At 35.3% G+C, this 23,442-nt stretch overlaps 1 protein-coding gene across 8 annotated transcripts in view; it reads right to left on the bottom strand.

The window, feature by feature from the left end:
• Window positions 1–23,442, bottom strand: part of FRMD4A (FERM domain containing 4A) — a 733,796-nt gene that overhangs the window by 154,036 nt on the left and 556,318 nt on the right. For all 8 annotated transcript variants that reach the window (XM_074268578.1, XM_074268579.1, XM_074268581.1 and 5 more), the window contains one exon: window positions 20,577–20,669. In XM_074268578.1, the coding sequence (XP_074124679.1) occupies window positions 20,577–20,669 (93 nt within the window). The remainder of the gene's footprint in view (window positions 1–20,576; window positions 20,670–23,442) is intronic.

The raw sequence follows: 23,442 nt of genomic DNA, 5'->3' as shown, positions 1-23,442 counted from the left end.
AGGGAGCAGCAAACTCTACTGATATTGTAAACTATAAAGACATTGAAGGAGGGCCAGAGTGTATACACAGACAAATGCAGAAAGATTTCTTAATTGGTGGGGGTTTGCTTATCTAATCAATCAATATTTTATGAATTTTGGGAAGTACATTGTGAAGTAAGAATGTAATGGAGCGTAAATGGGATGGTAAGGAGACTTGAACCATAGCATCTTAGAACATTTCAGGGAAATGGAGAGAACTTGAGGAGAGGATATTGCATTTGAAGAACTGCCATGGGAAAGAATGCTTTGCATTGGTTTGTTCAATCCCAGAATGTAAAACTAGAACTAGTGGATTAGAGTTAAAGAGAGCTGGATTTCAGCTCAACATTTGATGGCATGAGGAACTCCACCTCTTAACAATTTGAACTGTCCAAAAGCAGAACAGACTGCCTCAAGATGTAATGAATTCTCCATTAATGAAGGTCTTCAAATGAAGCCAGAAAAAACTTGCCAGTGACATCATAGAAGGAATTGTTCAGCAAGTAATTGGACTTTATGACCCCCTGTGGTTCCTTTAAACTACAAGATTCAATGTGTTTATATTATACCTCTTTAGGAAAAGACTATTGTGGTTTCAAGCACAATTATATCTGTCTGTCCTGTATGACTTTCCTGATAATTAAAGTAATGATTCTGCCATTAATTTGTGAAACGAGGGTTTCACCCTTATTATTTCTTTAATTCTTTCAACTTGCTTGCTACTATCAATTTTCAGTATTAATTTATTCTTTATAATCCAAATCAAAGATGTCAAAATCCTGACCAGAATCAGATTAAAATGTAATTGTGAAATGTTTAACAAAATAAATAAAAATAGAATAAGATAGATAATGTTAATTAATTTCTGCTTTTCTAAGTCAATAAGTGTACTGAAAGGATCCATTTAACACCATCCTCCAAATGGATTGGATTCAATTGAATGTCTTTTTTTTTTTTCTAATAAATTGAATAGAATGGAGAGATTGCTATGATTTCTACATATCCAAAGAAAGATAAGATTTCCTAATTCTGTGATACTAATGCTAAAAGTACCATATGAAACTGAATTTATACACATCTGCTATACAGATGGTTCTTAGAAGTTTATTTTTCCCCAAGATGAAAGACACTGAAATTATTTAAATTCACATGCACAAAAATATATCTTCACACATTGGCTTCAGAATTTGCTTTTTGCTAAAACATTGTCTCTGCAGAATCTGTGGCCACACAGACATGAACAATGCAGTTTTTAATGCCAGAACTTTGACTTTTAAAATGGCTTGTATATTTTTCAATTATCATTGAGTAAATTCTAATATGGTATAATGTCTGCTAGCGTTTGCTTCCTATAAATCCAAGTGACTACATTTATTCATGTTTTCTAAAACTGGGACGAAAATTGGAAGGGATTAATTACTAAAAAGCATGACTGGTGGAGCCAAGATGGCAGAGTCAAGGTAGCAACCCCGCCAAACTCTCCAAACATTTCCCTCCAAATAACTAAAATAATGCTTGATTGAATTTTGAAGCCGCAGAACCAACAGAAGGTTGGGGGGGAGATATTTTTCCAGCCTCAGACAACTTAAGAAGTCATCAGGATAGGTCTGTATTACTGGGGTGGGTGATGGCCCAAACTGTTAGCATTAGAAGCGACCAAGAGGGCAGGAGCAGCTTTGGAGACTCTCAGTTCAGAGATGATAAGGGGGTCAGACAACTAGTCAGAAAGAGATTAGAGGGGACTCTTTGCTGGTGCTGGTTGGCAAATCTTTTGCTCAGATGCAGTTCTGGGTCACTGATCCAGAACAGAGGAGTGTTTGCGGTCAGTTATGAGGGAGTAGGAGCTCTGGCCACAGTTCAAAAGCAGAGAAACGTAGTGTTTGCAGATGCTGAAGAGCAGGGGCTCTGGTCACAGCTTCAGGGCCAAGAAGAGTGCTAGTAATTGCACCTATAGGAAACCAGGAGCCCTTCCTGAATATAGACGCAGGGGTTCTCAAACTATGGCCCATTGAGGATGTTTATGCGGTCCCCGGGTTATGGCAAACGGGCTGAGGGGCGGAGACAGTGTGAGTTTTTGTTTTTACTATAGTCCGGCCCTCCAACGGTCTGGGGGACAGTGAACTGGCCCCCTGTTTAAAACGTTTGAGGACCACTGTAAGAGCATAGGTCTAGAATTCAACAAAAGCTCACCCTCTGTCTCCGCCCCTCAGCCCATTTGCCATAACCCGGCAGGCCACATAAACATCTCAGCGGCCGCATCTGGCCCGCAGGCCGTAGTTTGAGAACCCCGGATAGTCACCCCACCTCTCCTTAGATTATACCACTGAAAACTTAGATTCCCAGAACAAGTTCTGAAAATGGGAGCATGAAAAAAGCCTGAAGCTTGAGACAGGGCCTTCTTATCCATAAATGGACAAAGACCAACTTTAACAGATAATGTCTAGTCAAGAAATAGGTTGGGGAAATAAACAAACAGCAACCACAAAAAAGAACTTGACCATAAAAAGCTACTGGGTTAAAGAAGACCAAAACTCAGAAGACAATAATGTGAAAATGCCTGTAATCAAAGTCTTGAAGAAAACTGCTAATCAGAAAGCCAAATAGAATTCCTGGGAGAATTATAGAAAGATAAAGAGTGGCAGAGGAAAACCTGGGAAAATTAATATGGTGCAAGAATATTACGAAAGAGAATTGACAGCTTAATAAAAGAGGCACACAAAATACTGAAGAAAAGACTTCTTTACCAAACAAAAGAGGCCAAATGAAGAAAAAAAGAGGCACAAAAACTTACTGAAGAAAATAATTCCCTCAAAATTAAAAGGACCAAGTAGAAGCTAATGACTCTATGAGACATTAAGAAACAATAAAAAATACTTTGTTTTATTGTAAAATAAAAGACATAGAAGAAAATGTGAAATATCTCAATGGAAAAACAACTGATCTGGACAGCAGATTGAGGAGAGGTAATTTAAGAATTTTTTGGATTTCTTTAAAGTCGTGCTTAAAAGAAAGGCTTAGACATCATATTTCAAGAAATTATAACGGAAAACTTCCTTGATATCTTAGATCTGGGGGTGGGGTGGGGAGAAAAAATGAAATGATTTGGTGATCATCTTTTTTTTTTTTTTTTTTTTTTGGAGGCTGGGGTTAAGGGTCACACAGCCAGGAAGTGTTAAGTGTCTGAGACCAGATTTGAAGTCAGGTTCTCCTGAATTCAGGGCTGGTGCTCTATCCACTACGCCACCCAGCTGCCCCCGGTGATCATCTTTTAAAAGAGATCCCAAAATGAAAACTTTCAGGAATATTATAACCAAATTCTGGAGCTCTTATGTTAAGGGGAAAATATTGCTAGCAGCCATAAAGAAACAATTCAAATTCTGTGAAGCCATAGTCAGAATCACAAAAGATTTAGCAGTTAATATTACAACCAAGAATAATCCACCCAACAAAACAGAAAGAAAAATGGATTTTTAATGAAATAGAGTACTTTCAAGCATTCCTGATGAAAAGACCAGAGCTGAATAGAAAATGTGACATTCAGACACAAAACTCAAAAGAAGCATAAAAAGGGGGGCAGCTAGGTGGCGCAGTGGATAGAGCACCAGCCTTGAATTCAGGAGGACCCGAGTTCAAATCTGGTCTCAGACACTTAACACTTCCTGGCTGTGTGACCCTGGCAAGTCACTTAACCCCAGCCTCAGGGAAAAATTAAAAAAAAAAAGAAGCATAAAAAGGTAAACATGAAAGAGAAATTATAAAGAACTCTCTAGTTGTTAAACAATTTACATTTCTATATGGGAAGGTGATACATATAATTCCTAGAAACTTTATCATTATTATGTCAGCAGTCTTTATAGACAAAGGACACAGGTAGGTGCAAGTCAATTTTGTTGGGATAATCTAAAAAAAATAAAGCAGTGAGAAAGAGGGATGCACAGGAAGAAGGAGAAAGGAAGAAGTAGAATGGAGAAAATTATCTCATATAAAGAATATGCAAGGAATAGCTTTTACAATAGAGGGGGAAATTGAGAAGGCAGCAGGCACTGTTTTAACCTCAGTCTTATTGGAATTGATTCAAAGAGGGAAGTGTGTTGTGTACGTGTGTGTGTGTGTGTGTGTGTGTGTGTGTGTGTGTGTGTGTGTGTGTGTGTGTGTGATATACACATATACATTGTTGGATGCAGAAATCTATTTTATTCAATAGAAAAATAGGAGAGAAAGAGGAAAAAGAGAAATGATAGGGGTGATAAAAAAGAAAGCAAATTAAGAAAGATGGTAGAAGCAAAACAGACTTTTGAGGAGAAACAGGAAAAAAAAAGAGAGAAAGATAAACAGAAGAAAATAGGATGGGGGTAAATAAACAGTAATGTGAATGTAAATGGAATGAATCTACCCATAAAATGGAAGCAAATAGTAGAATGGATTAGAAACTAGAATCCAGCTATATATTGTTTACAAGAGACACACTTGAAACAGAAAGAAATATCCACAAAGGTAAAATAAGACAGAACAGGACATATTATTCTTCAGCTAAATTAAAAGAGGCAGGAGTAATAATCATGATTTCAGACAATTCAAAAGCAAAAAAAAAAGCATCTTAATTAAAAGAGATAATCAGGGACATATTATTCTTCCGCTAAATTAAAAGAGGCAGGAGTAATAATCAAGATTTCAGACAATGCAAAAGCAAAAAAAAAGCGCATCTTAATTAAAAGAGATAATCAGGGAAACTATTTTGATAAAAGTTCCTAGAGACAATGAAATAAGAGCAAAACATTTTACAGCGGTTTCCCCAATAAAGGCCTCACATCATTTCTCAAATATAGAGGCAACTGAATTAAACTTATAACGATAAGAACCATAACCCAATTTATAAATTGTCAAAGGATATGAACAGGCAGTTTGCAAAAGTCATATGAAAAAATGCTCTAAATCATTATTGCTTAAATAAAGGTAAATTAAAACATGTCTAAGGTACAACTTCATATCTATTAGAAATATTAAATGTTAGAAGAGATGAGTGAAACTAGAAATTATATAATAAAGTACTACTACTAATAATATAGTACTACTAATAAAGTACCAGTGAAGTTGTGAATTGGTCCAACCTTTTAGGAAAATAATTTGGAACTATAAAACTATACATAGTCTTTGATCACTACAAGATCTATACCCTAAAGAGATAAGAAAAAAGGAAAGAGAAATATACACACAAAATTTTTTATAGCAATTCTTTTTGTAGTAACAAAAACTTGGAAATTGAGGGGATGTCCACCAATTGGGGAATGGCTAAACAAGTTGTGGCACATGATTGTGATAGAATACTATTGTGCCATAAGAAATGATGAGAAGCATGATTTCAGAAAAACATGTGAAAAAATATGAAGCAAAATGAGTAGAACTAGCAGATTAATTTAAACAATAACAGTAATGTTTTAATGATAATCAACCATGAAAGACTTAATTATTTTGATTAATACAATGATCTAAGACAAATCTAGAGGGCTCATGATGAAAAATGTTATCCACCTTCAAAGAAAGAACTGATTGAACTTTGAGTGCAAATCGAATACAGTTTTCTCACTTTACTTTTCTTGCTTTTTTTGGCACTATGGCTAATATGGAAATATGTTTTACATGATTTCACATGTATAATTTATATCATATTGCTTGCATTCTCAGTGTGTGTGGGAAGGGTGGGAATGAGGAAAGGAATTTGGAACTTTAAAATAAAAAATGTCAAAAATAAATATTTCATTTTACTTTAAAAGAGAAGTATGATTATATGCAAGTTGGGCATCATTTATGGCACTAATTAAACTGTATACTTTATATAAATGTAACAAATTATATTCAGGAGAATTATAGGTTAAACTGCAGAAAATTTCACATTTGCTATAGAAACTATTTTTTAGGCTATCAACAAGGGACAGGACTCTATCACTGGCTGGGGCTAATGGTCTTTTGGGATAGACACTCATGTTAGGGGATCTGGAAAAGGTAGAGGTCAGGAGGTTCCTGATGAAATAGTTTGAGAAGCATCTAAAAATATGATTTAAGGCAGGCTTAATGGTTAGATTGGAGGGTTGTACAGAGTCCAAAAGAATCTTTCTATATTTAGATTGCTGCAGGCAAAATGTGTTTTTATACGTTTTTATATGTGGATCTGTCTTTAAGTTAAATGACATCACCTCTTCATAGGTAGAGTGAAAATTAAATGATAGCAAATGCCATATAATGTCTAGTAAAATGCTGATTTATTCTTCGTATAAATTTTGGAATTATTAGGGAAGAGAACGGATAGATTTCAGTGAAAGAAATTTTGGATATTCATCTTAGTAAAAGCTAACAGATGATTATGTGAAAGTTGTCATTATTGTTTGTTTTGGCCCAATGATTCAGTGACTTTATTGCTCTAAGTTAATGATACCTAATACTGGGGTTATGACACCCAAGGACAGGAAAAGATGTTTCAGAAATGGAATTCCAAGTCATTGATGCCCGTTTTTCTGCTGTTGAATATGTATTTATGAGGTTGAGGCAGGAGTAAAAACCAGAAGTCGATAAGGACCACTTGAAATCTTCCCTATTCCAAAAATGTCACAATAGCAAACTTTGTTTTGAATTTGATTCATTTGGATTAACCAATCCCTGTTTTAAGAATGAAATAATCATTCTTATTTTGTAAATTAGGAAACATCACCAGAGAAGTAATCTCAGTAGGTAGATTTAGGATTAGGGTGAGAATTCTGGTTCTTTGACTCCCAATATAGTGCTTTTTCATTATATTAATAAGCATATTACTCATTCATAATTGATTGTGAAAGATTTTAATCTGATCATCTCATATTTTGTCTAAATCAACTATAATGACAAAGTTAGAATTAAGTCCCAGGATAGCTAGCTAGCCCAATGGATAGAGTGCTAGGTTGAAAGTCAGAAAGACATCAGATAAAATCCTGCCCCAGACACTTATTAGCTGTGTCATTTAAGACTGGTCACTTAAAATTTCCCTCAGTCTCAGCGTACTTATTTATAAAATTAAAATAGTAATGTCACCTACCTCACCAGGTTGTCAATGGAAATAATATATAAAGTGCTTTACAAACTTTAAAATGCAATATAAATACTAGTTATTATTACTATGAAGAATGAGAGAAATTTTTGAGGTGTTGCAGGACAAATATAGTTCAGATTTTTTTTAAATAGAAGAAAATAAAGTAGAATTTATAGATAATATACCAATTAACTTGATTGAAATTTAGATTATTTAAAAAGAAATGGTTTACAAATATTTAGAAAAGGAACATTTTTCTTTTTCCTAATATATCTTTGAAAAAAATTACAGCCATGAGGTTTCCTACAGTAGACTCTTGTTATTCTCTGCACTATTTGGTCAGACCCAAAAAATAGTCGTTAATATTTAGATATCAGCTCAAATGGAGAATTACAGCAGAATAACCCAGGAATGTGTCCTTGGCTTGGGTAGTTAAACATTTTCTTTTGATGACTCGTGATGATTTCACACTTATCAAATTTATAAAGCTAGGAGGTAAAGCTAACAAGAGATTACAGAATTCAAAACGATCTTTACAGGCTAGATCAATGAGATGAAACCAACTAGATGAAACTTAATCTGGAAAAAAAACAGTCATATGTTGGGTTTAAAATTTTAATTTGAAGATGGGGGAAGATATGTTGATGTAGAAAAAACCCACAGGATTTTGATCAATTATAAGCAAATTGTTGTTTAGCCATTTTTCATACGGCACACTCTTCATGAGATCCGTTTGGGATTTTCTTGATAAAGACAGCAAAGGGGCTTGCCATTTCCTTTCCCAACTCATTTTACAGAAAAAGAAACTGAGACAAAATGAGGGTGAAGGTACATGCCCAAGATCACTCATCTAGTAAATGTCTGAGACCAGATTTTAACTCGGGAAAATGAGTCTTCCTACCTCCAGAGCCAGTAATCTATCTATGAGTCACCTACCTGCGCCTCTACAAGTACAATATGAATCAGAAACGATATGACAGCCCAACACACTAATATAATCTAAGATATATTAAGAGAAGAAAGTAACCAGAACAGCTAGGGATGTAACGGTCCTGAAGTTTTCTCTTCAGATTAGCTCACATCTGGTATACTCTGTGATGCTCTAATTGGGACATTTTAGTAAAAACCTAGGCGGTCTAGAGGAGGTAGCAGAAACATATGATAACAGAGTAAGAGAAATGGGGATGCTTAGCTTGGAGAAGAAAAGATTCAGAAAGGCTATGATGGCTTTGTTTTCAAATATTTTAAGGAGTATCATGTGAAGATGACATTCTGTTTTACTCAAGAAGTTAGAATTGGGAGCAAAACGTGAAAGTGGTAAGGGGGCAATATATACATATATATTACATAAGGAAAAGCTGGAAAGAGTAGCGAATTTGGTTTCAGTCTTAGCTCTGCCAATGACCACATGATCTTAGGCCTCACTGAACTTTTCTGGGCCTGACTTGTCTCAATATGTAAAATCAGGAGACCAGATGCTTTCTAAACTCCCTTCCAACCCTGTTATTAGAGTTATCTAATGTAAATTTTGCTTTCTTAGGAAGGAGTCGGTTTCCTTTTACTGCAAGTCTTCAAGGAAAAGCTGGGTATGATGTGGAAGGCATTCTTTTTCAGGTTCAGGTTAGACTAGATGGCCTTTGACGTTACTTCAACCCTGAGTCTTTGATTCTTTAAAGTCAATGGAACTAGCAGCATCATGATCTAATATGGAATAATGAAGAGGAACCCAAGAAAAAAATCATCTTCTACTTGACAGAGCTCACAAAGTTGTTTCCTGGATCTTTGCTTGTCAGATCAACAGACTGGAAAATCCTAAGTAACAAGACTGTCACACACGGGCTGTGTAACCCTGAAAAATTCACTTAAGTCTCTGTGCTACAGCTTCCCACCTGCATTGTGCCAGAAATAGAATTTGTACTTACTAACCCACAAAAGCTCGATTTATAATCCTTAGAGAGGAAAGAATTTCATGCATCAGGGAGGAGAGTCCTCTGGGGAAGGAGGAGAGAAATATTGATATATATGATGGGCTGATTCTCCTCCCAATCAAGTGTTTTGATTTGAATTTTTTCTCCTTAACATTAGGTGGCAGTGTTGCACCATTTCCTTATCTTCCAGGGCAAAGCAATGAGGACATAATTAATTCTTAAAGAAAATCTCTCTTCCTATAGTAAATCTGAGGAAATGAAAGCGTCCTGTAGGAATCAGTGCTTCCACCAGCTAATTCTTAGGATGATCCTTCCGAGTTAAGGAGATGTTAACTTTACAAGTCAATAGTTTGAGAAGAATCCACCTAAATTTGAGAATAAATCCACAGACAGATGGAGGCAGAGAGAAGGGGATGGGAGGGAGAGAAGGGCAGGCTCTGGGAGGACCGAGTGAATGAAAACAATGAGATCTGGACTAGAAATCTCACTGAGTTTTTGAAACTAACCACCTAACTATTTAAAATTTCAACAGCACTAAATCTTAACTGAAAACATATGTCTAGGGTCAAATTAACACGCAGTAGATCATAGTAAGATATGCACAATCACTGCTTCTCTAAGTGGCAAAAGATAGTGCCCTATCAGTCAGGAGAGAAAAACTCCAGTCTTTTGCAAAAGTGACTATAAAAATCTTCTTTCTGATAAAGTTTTTCAGCTTCTCTTTCTTGTTTTTTTTTTTTTTTTTAATTACTTACTTCAGGTCGTTGTTTGTGAGAACCAGATTTGAGAAGATTTAACCAAGGCTCTGTTTATTTTCCTGACACACTGGATACATTGCCAGAGCTACAAGGCGCTCAGCTGGGCTAAAAGTTAAAAGGAAGGGAAGTAGAAAATCTTCTGAGCTTGAAATTTGAACTGAAAAATTCCCATGGATTCCCATGGTTGGTTAGACAGTTTCCACATCCATTTTCTTTTGGCCAGTTTCTGGGCCTGAGAGTTCCTTGAATGGCACTAGAATTCTGTCAATTAATTCTATAATATAGCTGGAGTATTTATGAAAAGTAAATTCCATTTATCTAATTCAAGTCATATGCTAATAATTTTATATTGTTTACTTTGAGTGCTTTCCATACCCGGAGAGGAAGGTGTTCCATCTTCATTCAAAGAACATTCACTTATCTTTTACCATAGGAAGGAGATGAGAGTGAAGACAGAAGCGAATAGAGACTCTGACTTTTATTTAAACCATAAGTTAGGTCATATTATTTTTGTTGTTGTTAGGATGAATGTTCTTCAATTTTTTCTATGTATATTTTTGATATCCTAAATTAGATATCCTAAATTAATTTCCCTGAATAGATAAGAAATTCTCTCCTTCCCTCTTTTCCTCTCCCCTTTCTTTCTTTCCTTTCTTCCTTCTTTCTTCCCTTCCTCCCTTTCCTACTTCTTTCATTTCTTCCTTCCTTCCTTTCTTTTTTGTTATAGTATTTCCCAGCGAGAGGCAGTATTCCACAGTGAAGAAGGAGTTGGATTCAGAATTGGGAAGTCCTGGTTTTAGGTCCTGTCTCTAATAAATCCTGGCTAAGTCATTCTGGGCCAAGTTAATCACATAGTATCCTAGGCACTTATAAAGCAGTTTTGCATCTGGTAGAAGGAGTTTCCATATCAGAATTTTTTACATCAATGAAATTACAGGTCCTTCCAGGATCAAAAATATTTTCAGTTTCACTGAACTTTATAGCATAAGATGACTTTACAGTTTACCAAGTCCAGACTTCTGGCTTTAACAGATAAGGGAACATACCCAGAGAGATTAAGTGACTCACCTAAAGTCATACAAATAGTAAGTGGCAAATTTAGGAATTTAACTCACATGACAAAGTGGCAAAATTAGGAATTTAAGTCATATACCAAGCCAATAATCTTATACCTACACAACTGGCATATGGTAGAGATTAATATAAATGCTTATTATCCAATGAAAACCCAGGTCCAATTAAAAAAAACTATGGGGAAATTATGTGATAAAGTAGAAAGAATAAGAGATTAAAATTTAGATTTAGCCTTCTGTCTCTGCTACTAACTAGCTATGTGCTCATAGACAAGTCATATAGTCTTTCTGTGCTTCAGTTCCTTCACTTTCCAAATAGTAATATGCTTACCTAATCTATACCAATGCTGCAAAATGCAATGGCTGCAAAAGTCAAATGAAATCAATATAAAAGAAAGATTAGATAGCACCAATTATAATCATTAATGACCAACTAGCCAGTTTTGCCCGTATCTAAAACAGCACCAAATAAAGATGGATACTTGAATACTATTTGATGGGATGCTGAGTAATCTAGATACTTTTCAATGGGAAAGAATGAAAAGCTCAGAAAAAGTGTAGAGGAAAACTAACAGCAAAAACCAAAACCAGTTGGGTACTTGAGTTTTTTAAGCTATGGTGGGGGAAAGATAAAGATCAGTGCTTGCCTTTTTAGAGATTCACTAGCCACTCCTTTAATTGTTAATTCTGTCATAATATCTTTCTGATACCCTCTTGGTTTTGTGAATTTATGCATGAATGCAAAATAATAGTGAGGAGGAGGAAAAGGAGGAGTGTGAAATATACAAATAAGTAAGGGATAGGGTGAGAACTTGCTTACCTGTCTCTAAAACAGCCTCCCTCTCTCCATTTTATCTTATGTGCTTTGTCCCATTTTGCAGAAGAATAAGACATGGTATGTATTAAAAGAAGAAATGTCCAAATATTTTTCCTTGCTGGCAGACAAAATAATCAAATTTGGGTATCAGAGATCCAGATGGAATGGCTTTTGTGGATAGTCTGTACTATCTTTAAAAAATTCTTGCTTTTTCTATTTCATTTACTCTTTTCCCAATATCATTTCTAAGTTTATTCCTACACATTATGAAGAGACCCATTGGAATCAGAGACCTGGGCTAACGTCAGATTGTTGGGATTAGGTAACCTCAGTAAAATCCAATAATTTTCTTGGGAATCAGTATCTGCATTTATACAATGATGGGGCTGAATTAGATGATTCCTAAACTCTTTTCCAGCTTCAAATCTATGATGCTATGGTATTCTTGAGTAATGGAAAGATGCTATCCACGGTGCCATTGTTCACCTGACAGGGTTATCTCCAAAGTTACTAATGACCTCAACTTCCAAATCTAGTCCTTTTCTCAATCTTTTTGATCCCTCTGTAGCATTTGACATTGCTGATCACCTCCTTGGGGACACTTCCTTCTCTGTAGGATATGGGGAGACTGCTGTAACCTGTTTCTCCTCTCTGTCTGAATGCTTTTTCTCAATTTCTTTTACTGGTTTTTTAATCCACATCATACTCACTAGTGATGGAAAACCCCCTCGAACATTTCCTTGTACCCTCTTCTCATTTTACTCTTTACCACTTCGCCTGGTGTTCTCCTCAGCTTCCATGATTTCACTTATTTCTATACAGATAATTTCTATATCTATATGTCTGATTCTAGTGTCTCCTGAGTTGTCATTTATCACCGAATATATTTTAGACATTTTGAAGTGGATCTCCTGTAGACATTTCACATCCAACATGTCCAAAGTAGAACTCATTATCTTTTCCCCAAACCATCCCTTTTCTTGAATTTTGTTATTTCTATGAAGTACATGGCAAATTTTCCAACAGCCCAAGCTCATAAATTCATTACCATCATTGACTCCTCATTCTCACACAATTCATCCAATTTATTTCTTGTTCTTGTGGTTTTTACCTTTACAACACCTATCATGTACCTTCCCTTCTCTCCACCCAGTCAACATCTTAGGTTAGGTCTTTCATTTCTTTCATCTGTTCTCTGGGCTGTGACTCATTTGTCTTCAATAGTAGCATTCTAACTTGTCTTCCCTGGAGAAGGAAATGGCAAACCACTTCATTATCTTTGCCAAGAAAACTCCAAGTGGGGTCACAAAGATTTGGACCAACTGAAAACAACTGAACAATGAGAAAAAAAATTGTCTTTGTGTCTCATTCCCTTCTCCTTTTAAATATATCCTCCACTCAGCTACTAAAGTCAATTTAAATAATAACAACAAACAACAACGATATTAATAGTGGCATTCATATAGTACATATGTGCCAGGCACTGTGCTTCACAATATCTCATTTGATTCTCACAACAATTTTACAAATAGATGCTACGTTATCCCTCTCTTATAGTTGAGAGAATGAATCAAAAGGAAGTTAGTTGACTTGTCTAAGACCACATAGCTAGGAATTGTTTGAGGCTGGATTTGGACTCTAGGCCAGTGATGATGTTTCTCTAAAGTTTAGATGTTATCACTTCCCTAAATTGCTTCAGAATAAGTCTGAGCATATTATCCCTCTGCTCCACTGGCTCCCAATTACCTCTAGGTATCCAATATGAATTTTAACATTTAAAGTCTTCCCATCCTTCTTGTCTATCATCCCTTTAAAATCCAGTTACCCTGGTCTACTTGCCCTTCCTTGAACTCAATATGCCAACATCTAAGGCTCTGTCTCTTTACCTTCATCTTCAATTTTCTAAGACTTACTTCAAATCTTACCTTCTTCAGGGGTGTTTTCACCTGTACCCCTAAATACTGCTGCCTTCCCCTCTCAGATTACCTTCCATTTACTCTGGATATAGGTTATGGATAACTAGTGATTTATATGTTTATACAATAACCAAATGGTCATATGTTTTTGACTTTCTTGATATGCCCAGTGCTTCATGTAGTACCTGGCACATAATAAGCTTTTACTAAGATAAATTCTTCATACTGAGAAACCCTAAGTTTCTTGTTTGTACTTGAGTGAAAAATATAAAATTGAGCCTTCTTTCCTAATGAGCTAGCATCCTTCAGTTAGTAAATGAATTTTTCTATCTTTTATATGCTCCACAGTTTTTTAGTGCATTTGCCTTCCTCTCGTTAGGATTTTGGGTTCTTCCCTTCTAGTAAGGTTCTCTATTTCTAAAGGAACTTTTGCTTTCTTATATTTGGAGGATAAAAGGCTAATAGCTCAAGTCTTTCCTAAGTCCTCAGCCTTTTCCAATTAAAACTTACTTAGGGGTTTCCTTTATCCTCATTTTCAAATCAAAGTTACACATTTTCTAAATGAGATTTAGGCTAAGAGTAGAAAAAATCAGGGTCAGAATTTGAATTAAAGCTTCAAGATCTTAATTCCTCAACCTGAAACTTACTTTTCTCAACCACTTTTTATAAGAAGCAGGGATGGTAATAAGCTCTTATGAGTCACTTTCCATTAATGAATCTCATGTCTCTTTTGAAGTAATAATTACTATAAGCACTTTGCGGGAACACTTCTGTTATTTTTACCAATAATCTGAGGCATTGGGACCTTTCCAAGGCAATCAGTGAACATTGATTGCTACATGCCAGGCACTGTGCTAGTTGCTGAAGATACAAATAAACAACCAAACCAGTCCCTGTCTTTAAGAAGATTTAATTTTGTAGGAGGGGAAAGTATTCTCATATACACTCATATGTGTGTGTGTGTGTGTGTGTGTGTGTGTGTCTGTGTGTGTGTGCCTGTGTGTGTGTGTGTGTGTGTGTGTGTGTGTGTAATACAAAAGGATAATTTGTGTGTATATATGAAACTATATAGGCAATAGGCACTTTCATTTGAAGGATGAGTAAAAGAAGGAAGGGCATTTATATAAATATATATACACATCTATTTTGGATCTAATGGTAGCCATCTCTGGGAGGTGGGAGTAGGGAAGAAAAAGATCATATGATAATTTTGTTGTGTGCTTGAAAGGAACAGAAAGTTGTACATCATAGATTTGAAGTTTTATATGCAATGATCTTTTTTTATTGTACTATGTAATAGAAAGGCTCATTTTATTTGCTAAACCTCAAATTAATTAATTAATTAATTAAATTAAAAGAAAAATGGAAGCCAGGGATTCTAAGAGGCAAAAGAAACGAAAGGATGCATTCCATACTTGGAGAAAAAGCCTGGGCAAAAGCTGAGATATGGAAAATGGAATAACATGAATGAGGAGCAATAAGCAGATCAGTTGGTTTGGAATCTGGACTACAGGAAAGGCAATAATATGTAATAAACATAGAAAGACATGCAGGAACTAGATTGTGAATGCTCCTCACTCCCATCCAAACTTGCATTTATCCTAGAAGCAAAAGGAAGTCACTGAAGATGACTGAGCTAGCAGGAAAATTATATGATCAACCTTATGCTTTTAGAATAGCATTTTAGCAGGTGTCTGTAAAATGGATTTGAGAAAGAAAAGATTTGAGACAAGACAAAGAAAGGGTACCTATAAAAGCCAGTAAAAATCTAGATTCTAGAGGATTTTTGATTTATTCCTTAATTTTATAGAAATGAAGAAACTCAACAGTGAGAGGTGGCGCCAATATGGCAAAGTAAAGGCAAGGACTTGTCCAACCTCCCCCCCAAAACTGCTCCAAATTCCTTTAAATAATGATTCTAAACAAATTTTAGAGCATCTGAACACCCCAAAATAGAGAGTAAAACATTTTCCAGATGAAGACAATTTAGAAGCTCGCAGAAAAGGGAGGGAGTCCTGGGGCACGGTGCAGCCCAGGATCCAGACGACCTTTGAATCAGCCTCAGTACTGGTGGGTCTCAGCCCACAAACACCAGAGGACCTGAAGGTCAGCAGAACAGGTCTGTGGAACCAGAGTAGGAGTCCAGGCCACAATTCCAGCACAAACTCGGCCCTGACCCCAACTCCCACCTAGGCCCCAGTACTGGTGAGGCAAGACCTCTGAATCACAGTAGCGCTGGATCTGGACCTCTCAGCCCACAGACACCAGGGACGACTCAGAACGCCAGTGGAAAGGGTCTGTGGCAATGGCGTGGGAGTCCAGTTTGATCCCAGTGCAGCCTGGGTCACTGGAGTCTCAGCCTAGAACAGCAAACTAGATCTTACAGCTATAGTGAGGAGCTCTTTTAGTCATCCCCCAGTTGAGAGTGTATATTGCCTATATATTTCCTCATATAAGCACAAATTATCCTTTTGTATTTATTACACACACACACACACTACAGATACCTAACAGCTCCCAGGCAGAAAAGAGTGCTTTTGGTCAGATTCCTAAAAGGATTTCTAAAAACAGAAAATTCACACCTATCATTTGACCTAACAACACCACTACTAGTCATGAATACCAAAAGAGATTTGGAGGAAAAAAAGAAAAGAAAAGAAAAAGAAAATGATCTATATGTACTAAAAATATCCCTAACAGCTCTTTTCTCAGGACAAAAAAAAAATTAAGGGTCTGCCTATCAATTGGGGAATGGCTCAATAAATTGTGGTATGTATTTATGGTGAAATGTTATTGTTCTATGGGAAATGATAATCAGGATGCTCTCAGAAAGTTCTCCATGAACAAAGTAAAATATACTGTATACAAAGTAATAGTAATGTTCTGGGATGATCAGCTGTAAATGTAGTCCACAACTACTTTGAAGGACTTATGATGAAAAATCCTATTGATTTCTTCTAGAGAAGAAATTGATTGTGTCTAAATCCAGATTGAATCATTCTTTATTTCTCTCTTTTTAACTTAATTTTTCTTGAGGGCTTTTATTTTCATTAAAGTAGGAGACCTATGTTTTCTTTGACAACTTGACTTTTATGGAAATGTTTTGCATAACTTCATATGTGGTTCTTAATTGTAGGTGGGGATAAGAGAAAATCTAGAATTCAAAAATCTTAACAAATGTTTAAAAAAATTGTGTTGGGAAAAATATTAAATAAATAAATGAAATGAGAAGCTTGGGAAACAACAACAACACTTAACAGTGGTCACTGGCTTTAGATATCCTGAGAAGGTAACTTGGTTGGAAAGGCACAATCTGGTTTTAAAACTAGAAAGGGAGCTTGAATTTTGGGTCTTTCCTGACTCGTTCCTTTACTCAAGTTATTTAGCCTTTTGGCATCCTGGCTTCCTAATCTGTTGAATAGCGTGAAACTTCTGTTCCATCTTTCATACATTTCTTGAGAATGTGCTTTTATGAAGGAGTGTACATATGCCAAATAAAAAGGCCATCTTGGGATGGTATCCAATATAGAACATGTGGCAATATTTACATTCTGTTTGCTTCCAATGCTTGGCTTAAGACATTTCATCTTTTCTACTTTTATGAGGTGATTTAATTTTTTCTTCTCACTAAGTCAAAGGAAAATCCACTCATCACCTGAACTGAGCATGGATCTGCTATATATATATGTATATATATATATATATATACATATCTTTTTAAAACAATGCAGAAATGACATTAGAGAGTCTCTAGAGTCAAACTGCTTTTAAGATATGCATGTTTAATGGATGGCTCAGCTGAGGCCATAGATATTTGTGTTAAATAGAATGCATTTCACCAGCTTTCCTGATAAGGAAGGTCAGGTCACACACATTGAGAAACATTCTGGCTAGAGAGAAATTTTCTCTAGTTTCAAACAGGATCTAAGGTCTGGAATCTTCACAAAGATGATATGTTATACTTGCCTCTGCATAAAGAATACAACCATGTAGTCAGCATTAGAAAAACATAATTTTCCTGGGGACTCTTTCCAGAATGAAACAATAATAATTACTTGCTACATGTCAGCAGGAAGGAATATTCCTAGTAGAGAATGCCAGGGATCTGTCCTTGGCCCTCACTGTTCAGTATTTTTATCACTGTCTTAAACAAATAGGTAGATGACCAGCTTATCAAATCAGAAAATATTTATGATAAAGACTGAACTGGATAGCAGGATCAAAATCTAAAAAGACTTTCTCCAAAATGTCAGAATGACAAGGTAAAATTAGTAAGATGAAATTAATAGGAAACCATTTAAAATCCAGAACAAGTTTTAAAAAATCAGTTTTACAGGTAAGGAGAGGGCATAGGATGTACATGTTCATGTAAAGATATGGGAGATGGGGTTGTTCATGGAAAGATGTAGGGTGGGATTGGTAGGCAGAGCACTTGTACTTTGGCCTAGTGTCCCTAGACTGGTACTCTGAACTGTCTTTTGAGAACTGGTAATGAGTTTGATAGGAACCCCTTATTCTGTTCCCTAGTCAGGAAATGCTAAAACGAGCCCATCCTGCCCTATTATTAATCATAATCAGTGTACAAAAGGTCAGCTTTCCCAGACTGTCTTATTACCATAGTTTAGACAGTCATAATGTGAATTCTATCAACTATAATTTCATACAAAAATAAATTAGCTTTCCCAGACTTGAATGGCATAGCTCTAGAAAGTTTTGAGACTAATCCCTCCCCGACTTCTCTGCAACTCCTCCCTGGTTCCTCCTCTTACTCCCCAGATCCTGTCTCTGTTCCCCTGAGATTTTAAAAATTGTGTTCTCTGAAAGCAAGTTGCTCATTCATTTATGAGTCTGACTTGCCTAATTGTACTTGCTTGGGCCCATGTGCTATTCATGTAATAAAACAGTAAGTCTTTCTTACCTGTGATGGATGTCTCTGCCATAATGTCTTTATGCCCTGAACTGAATCTTTATTATATTATTTTTATAATATTTTTTTACAATTATGCTCACCCAAATCTATTTCATATTACCACTTCATGTTGGAGTTCAGCTAGTCCCTGGTCCTCCTGTGAATATACTGCCAGATCGATAATGTGAGCTACAACCAGTGGAAAAGAGTTGTAAAATTCTGATGTCTAGCTACTCCAAAATGGTTTTACTTTAGCCTTTTTTTCTACGATGGTCTATTTTGCCAAGAAGCCAGTTCTCAGTAGTTTGCATGGCCTCAGGGATAAACATTTAGACTACCAATTTTAGTGTGCCTCAAGCTGAAACAAGCCATTAGTTCCCAGCTCCTAGTTGATAATAGACCCTAAGGGGAAAAAAGGAGGTGGCAGTGATAGCGGTGGGGATGGGGAGAACATTTAAATGCAACAACCAAAATGTTCTCCTTTTCCTTGGCTATCTGTGGAATGCACAGATATTATATAAGGTGTATAGGTATATGACAGTTCAACACATGCTAACTCAACATTCTCACATTCCCTTCATTTTCTCCCCAGGTAATAAATTGCTCAAATTCAAATTCTGCGCCTTAACTAAAATCAGCTGAGGATGGGATTTTCCCCAGAGAATTTTTCTCCATCTATATTACATGGTTACTTCTCCATTAATATGAGAAAATGGAGACACCATTGAGAGGATTGTAATATTGAAATCTTGCTTATCAGGGATGGAAATGGTTAAGATTATTTCCGAAATGGATGCAGCTGTTAAACAAACCAAAAAGGTATTAAATGTTAACTTAAATGTACTTTACCAGCTGGGGTAAAGGATACATACTGCATCTAGTGAAATAGACCTATTATGTGATATACTCTTTTGGTTTATACTCATTTAGTGCACTTTTTGTATTGTCAGACTGGTTGTGACTAAAAAATTGCATCACTAGCCATAATCTTTAGTTTTCAATTGTATTTTTTCCCTTTTGGGAATTGTTATGCAATTTATTTGTTTCCAGTTTTGAACCTCTGTTTATGTTTTAAAAGAGCTAGAAAAACATAGAGGTTGGAAATTATTGTGCATTTGAATTCAACAAGCATTAGAAGCATTTTTTAAAAGAAATGAAAATTTGAAAGTATCTTTAATCACTCTACTTTACATGTTTTTAGAAAGAGATAATAGTTCTTGGACTAAGTCAGAAACAAGGGCTGTTGGAACTAGGAGTTCTAATTCTGACTTTGACAAATTTATACTTTGGCTTAAATTACCCAACCTCCCTCTGACACCAGAAAGCTTCCTATAAAATGTAAGCAATAATTCTGTCCAATTTTAAGTAATTGTTGCAAAGTTTAATAAATCATAATAATGTTCTCTGCAAAAACACAATGAACATTCTTTCAAAAGGTTAAGGAAACATGCAATTTCAATTGTTTCTGATATTTTGTTATGTATGTTTTGTATCACTAGGAGATAAATTAGCCAGTTATAACAATGGAAGAAATAGTTTTATTTGGGAATACAAAGGTAGAAGTCTCCACATAATGGGGGGGACACATGATACAAGAAAAGAAAACAGTATTATTTGGTACAAGATTCTAGAATTTCCTATGTATTCATGTAGAGAAATGGTTCAAGTGAATATGTTACTATAATAAATTAGTAGGGTTTAACATGCTTGGAAATAAAATCATGACTCTTATCCTTGATTTGCTTAACCCTCATTGCTATGATTGTGATCTATAGCAAAACTGGAAAGGATTATGGATTTGGTTTATATATAAATGATTGCATTGAAATTCAAATGTAGTCATTAGCTTCATTTAAATAATATAGTAATACTTCCCCTCCCCTTGCCCTGACACAGATACTTTAAAAGAAGGGCAAACATATGTTTGTAGGTGTATACTGTCTACATCTATCTAGACATATATATGTAGCTTTTATTAGATAGATATTCTCATTATAGAATAAGAAATTATTACACCTTTATGTTTACCACTCTCAGCTTTTCAAAACTTTCTGTGAAAACAAATACATAAGGAAAATGAATACCCTGTGTACATACCTGACACAAAAGTACAAAACCACAGGTCCTGACTTTTTGGGAAAGTCATGTTCCAACACTCTGCGATCTAGTTGAAGCCAGTTTAAATGTCCCCTGAGGAAAAAAAATAAAAAAAAATAAAGTCTACAATATTTCCAAAGATTCTTGGAGGGGGGTGGTTCATGTGTTCATAGTCATGCACAACTCAGCAGAATGTCTAATTGAGATGTGCAATACAAGAATAAATCTGGAAATTTTGCTTAGTGTCAAAGGAATTGGTAACTGGTAGGTACTCTATGGTATCATAGGGTCAGTATTTGGAGAAGGCTTGGGAAATGGTCAGCAAATATGGAATCTGAAAGGAAAAAATCCAGTGACATAAGAATATTTTATATTTACTTTCTATTTCAAAGATTTCCCTGAAATTCAAATAAAATAATTAACTTCATTCAAATAACATTAACAAATCTCCTTTTTCTCTTATTCTCTTTCTCTCCACACTTTTTAATGCCTTTTTGTTCTGAGGAATTCAAAGCCCATTCTTTCATTAATCCACACAATTTCTCAATAGAAGTAATGGAGAGAAAACAACTTTTTGATTTAAAATGGCCAGAGAAAGCCACTGAACAATTTAATTCATCAATGATACTAAATACTTGATCCTCTTGCAAAGTGGAAAGGCATGGAAGCCAAGGGAAGGTAATGGCAACTTAAACAACAAAGCATTTGCAAAATATTACAGAGTGGAAAACGATTGTAAGTAATATAACATGGTGAAAAACAGTAAAATTGAAAATTGGAGATTCAACTAAATTAGATTATCCAAAGTATACATATGAAAGTGGAAGATAACAAATGGGAAATGGAAAAGATGAAACAGTGTTTCTATTTTCTGTGTTGATCTATTATGAGTAAGTATAAATGTGATTTTAAATTATTATTATATCTTCTGGTTATCATTTCAACAAAGCATAAAACAGAGAAAGAGATAAATATCAAAGGTGTTCACCAACATTACAGAGTTTTGTGCAGTACCCCATGGAAAAGGACTATCTAGAGATGAAATTCTTCAGATGATTTTATTTGTGCATGGCATTATACTGACATCATCAGGGCCCAGAAGATTACATGACACCCTTAAAGAAATCCACAGCCAATCAAGTAAGATCAAGCCTAAGAATCTACAAAGGAAAAACCTAATAGATAAGGAATTTCTATTGCCTATACTATAATAAAGCTTCTTAAAATGGAATTCCACATGGGGGTCATGAAAAATTTGGCAACAGTAAAAGATTTCTGAATGAAATGATCAAAAATTTATTAAAAATCAAATGCATAATAAACCTGAGGTCTTTCTGACAGCATTTGCCTCTGTTGCATCATGAGACTTGCAGCCTTGGTTCTAAGCACATAACATGAACACTTTGCATTGTGCATGCATGAATGCTGCCAGGAACACTCAGATTTGAGGTGATATCACATAAAAAAATTCTCAGGCAAAAAGGGATCACAAGTGGAAAAAGTTTAAGAAGTGTTGGACTATGTATGACATATAGTTGGATAAATTGAGTTGGTTCATCAAGCTGGACTCAAAATTAAATAGGAAGTAAGAGCATCCGCTAGATTAAATTTGGCAATTGCATAAAGCTTTCAACAATCCCCAAATACTTCCTTTAATAAAAGAAAATTATCTTTCATATTTCACTTTCACTCCTCTCATCTCCATTCAGTTGCCAAATCTTGTTAATTCTATCTTCCTATATCTCACACCTATTCTTTTTTTTCTCTTTACCTAACCCCTAACCTAGATCAGAATCTTATTACCTCTCAATTAAGCTACTGCAAATAACTCTTCTTGTCTTAAATCTCTACTAAACAGATATTCCTAAAAGACAGTCTTAGCATATCATTATGCTACCCAAAAAGCTTGAATGACTCCCTATTGCTTCTAGGACAATGATGTGATAATAAAATTATCACATTATATAGTGCTTACTCTGTGAATAACACTGGATGGTAAGTGCTTTGATTATTCCCATTTTTCAGAAGAGGAAACTAAGGCAGAGAGGAAAACAACTCCTCTGTTTGGTATTTAAATCGTGAACTCTAGCTCCATTCTCTTTTCATGTTTTTTGTACTCTTCATGCATTTTATATTCTAATCAAAATAGCCTACTTGCTATTCCTTAGATATGACATTTTATCTTCCATTTCTGTGTCTCTGTACAGACTGCCCATCAATAGCCTGGAATGCCTTCCTTCTTCATCATGGTTTCTTATATTTCCTAGCTTCCTTCAAGTTTCAATTCAAGAATCATACATAATCAATGAAGTTAGAATTCAATGGGAAGCAGGTCCTGGGCCTAGGGGAAATCCGTGTAGCAAATTTTTCTGATAAGTGCCTAATTCAAAATACATAGCTAATATAAATTAAATATATGTCATTCCTCAATACATAGTCAAAGATATAAAGATATTACAGATAAAGAAGCTATATGAAAAATGCTCTAAATTACTAATAACAAGTAAAATTCAAATTTATGAAATTCTTTGGTTTATACTTCATACCAATCAGATTAGCAAGGATGACAAAATATGAAAATGACAATTGTTGGAGGAGGTGGAGGATAGTTCCACTAAGGCATTCACTTTAGTTGGTGCTGTGAAATGGCCTAACCATTTAGGAAAGTAATTTGACACTCTATCGCTTCCCTTACATAACTAAATTGTTCATACCACTGTTAGACATACTCTCAAAAGAAGTAAAATACAGAGGAAAAGGGAAAATGACCCATATGAATAAAATATAATATAGCAACATTTTCTGTTGTTGCAAAAAAAAAAATAAATAGGAACCTACAAATAAAGTGACTGAACACATTAAGATA

This window comes from Sminthopsis crassicaudata, chromosome 5, assembly GCF_048593235.1.
Source record: "Sminthopsis crassicaudata isolate SCR6 chromosome 5, ASM4859323v1, whole genome shotgun sequence".
NCBI classification, from domain to species: domain Eukaryota; kingdom Metazoa; phylum Chordata; class Mammalia; order Dasyuromorphia; family Dasyuridae; genus Sminthopsis; species Sminthopsis crassicaudata.
This window is presented reverse-complemented; position numbering and strand designations above follow the sequence as displayed.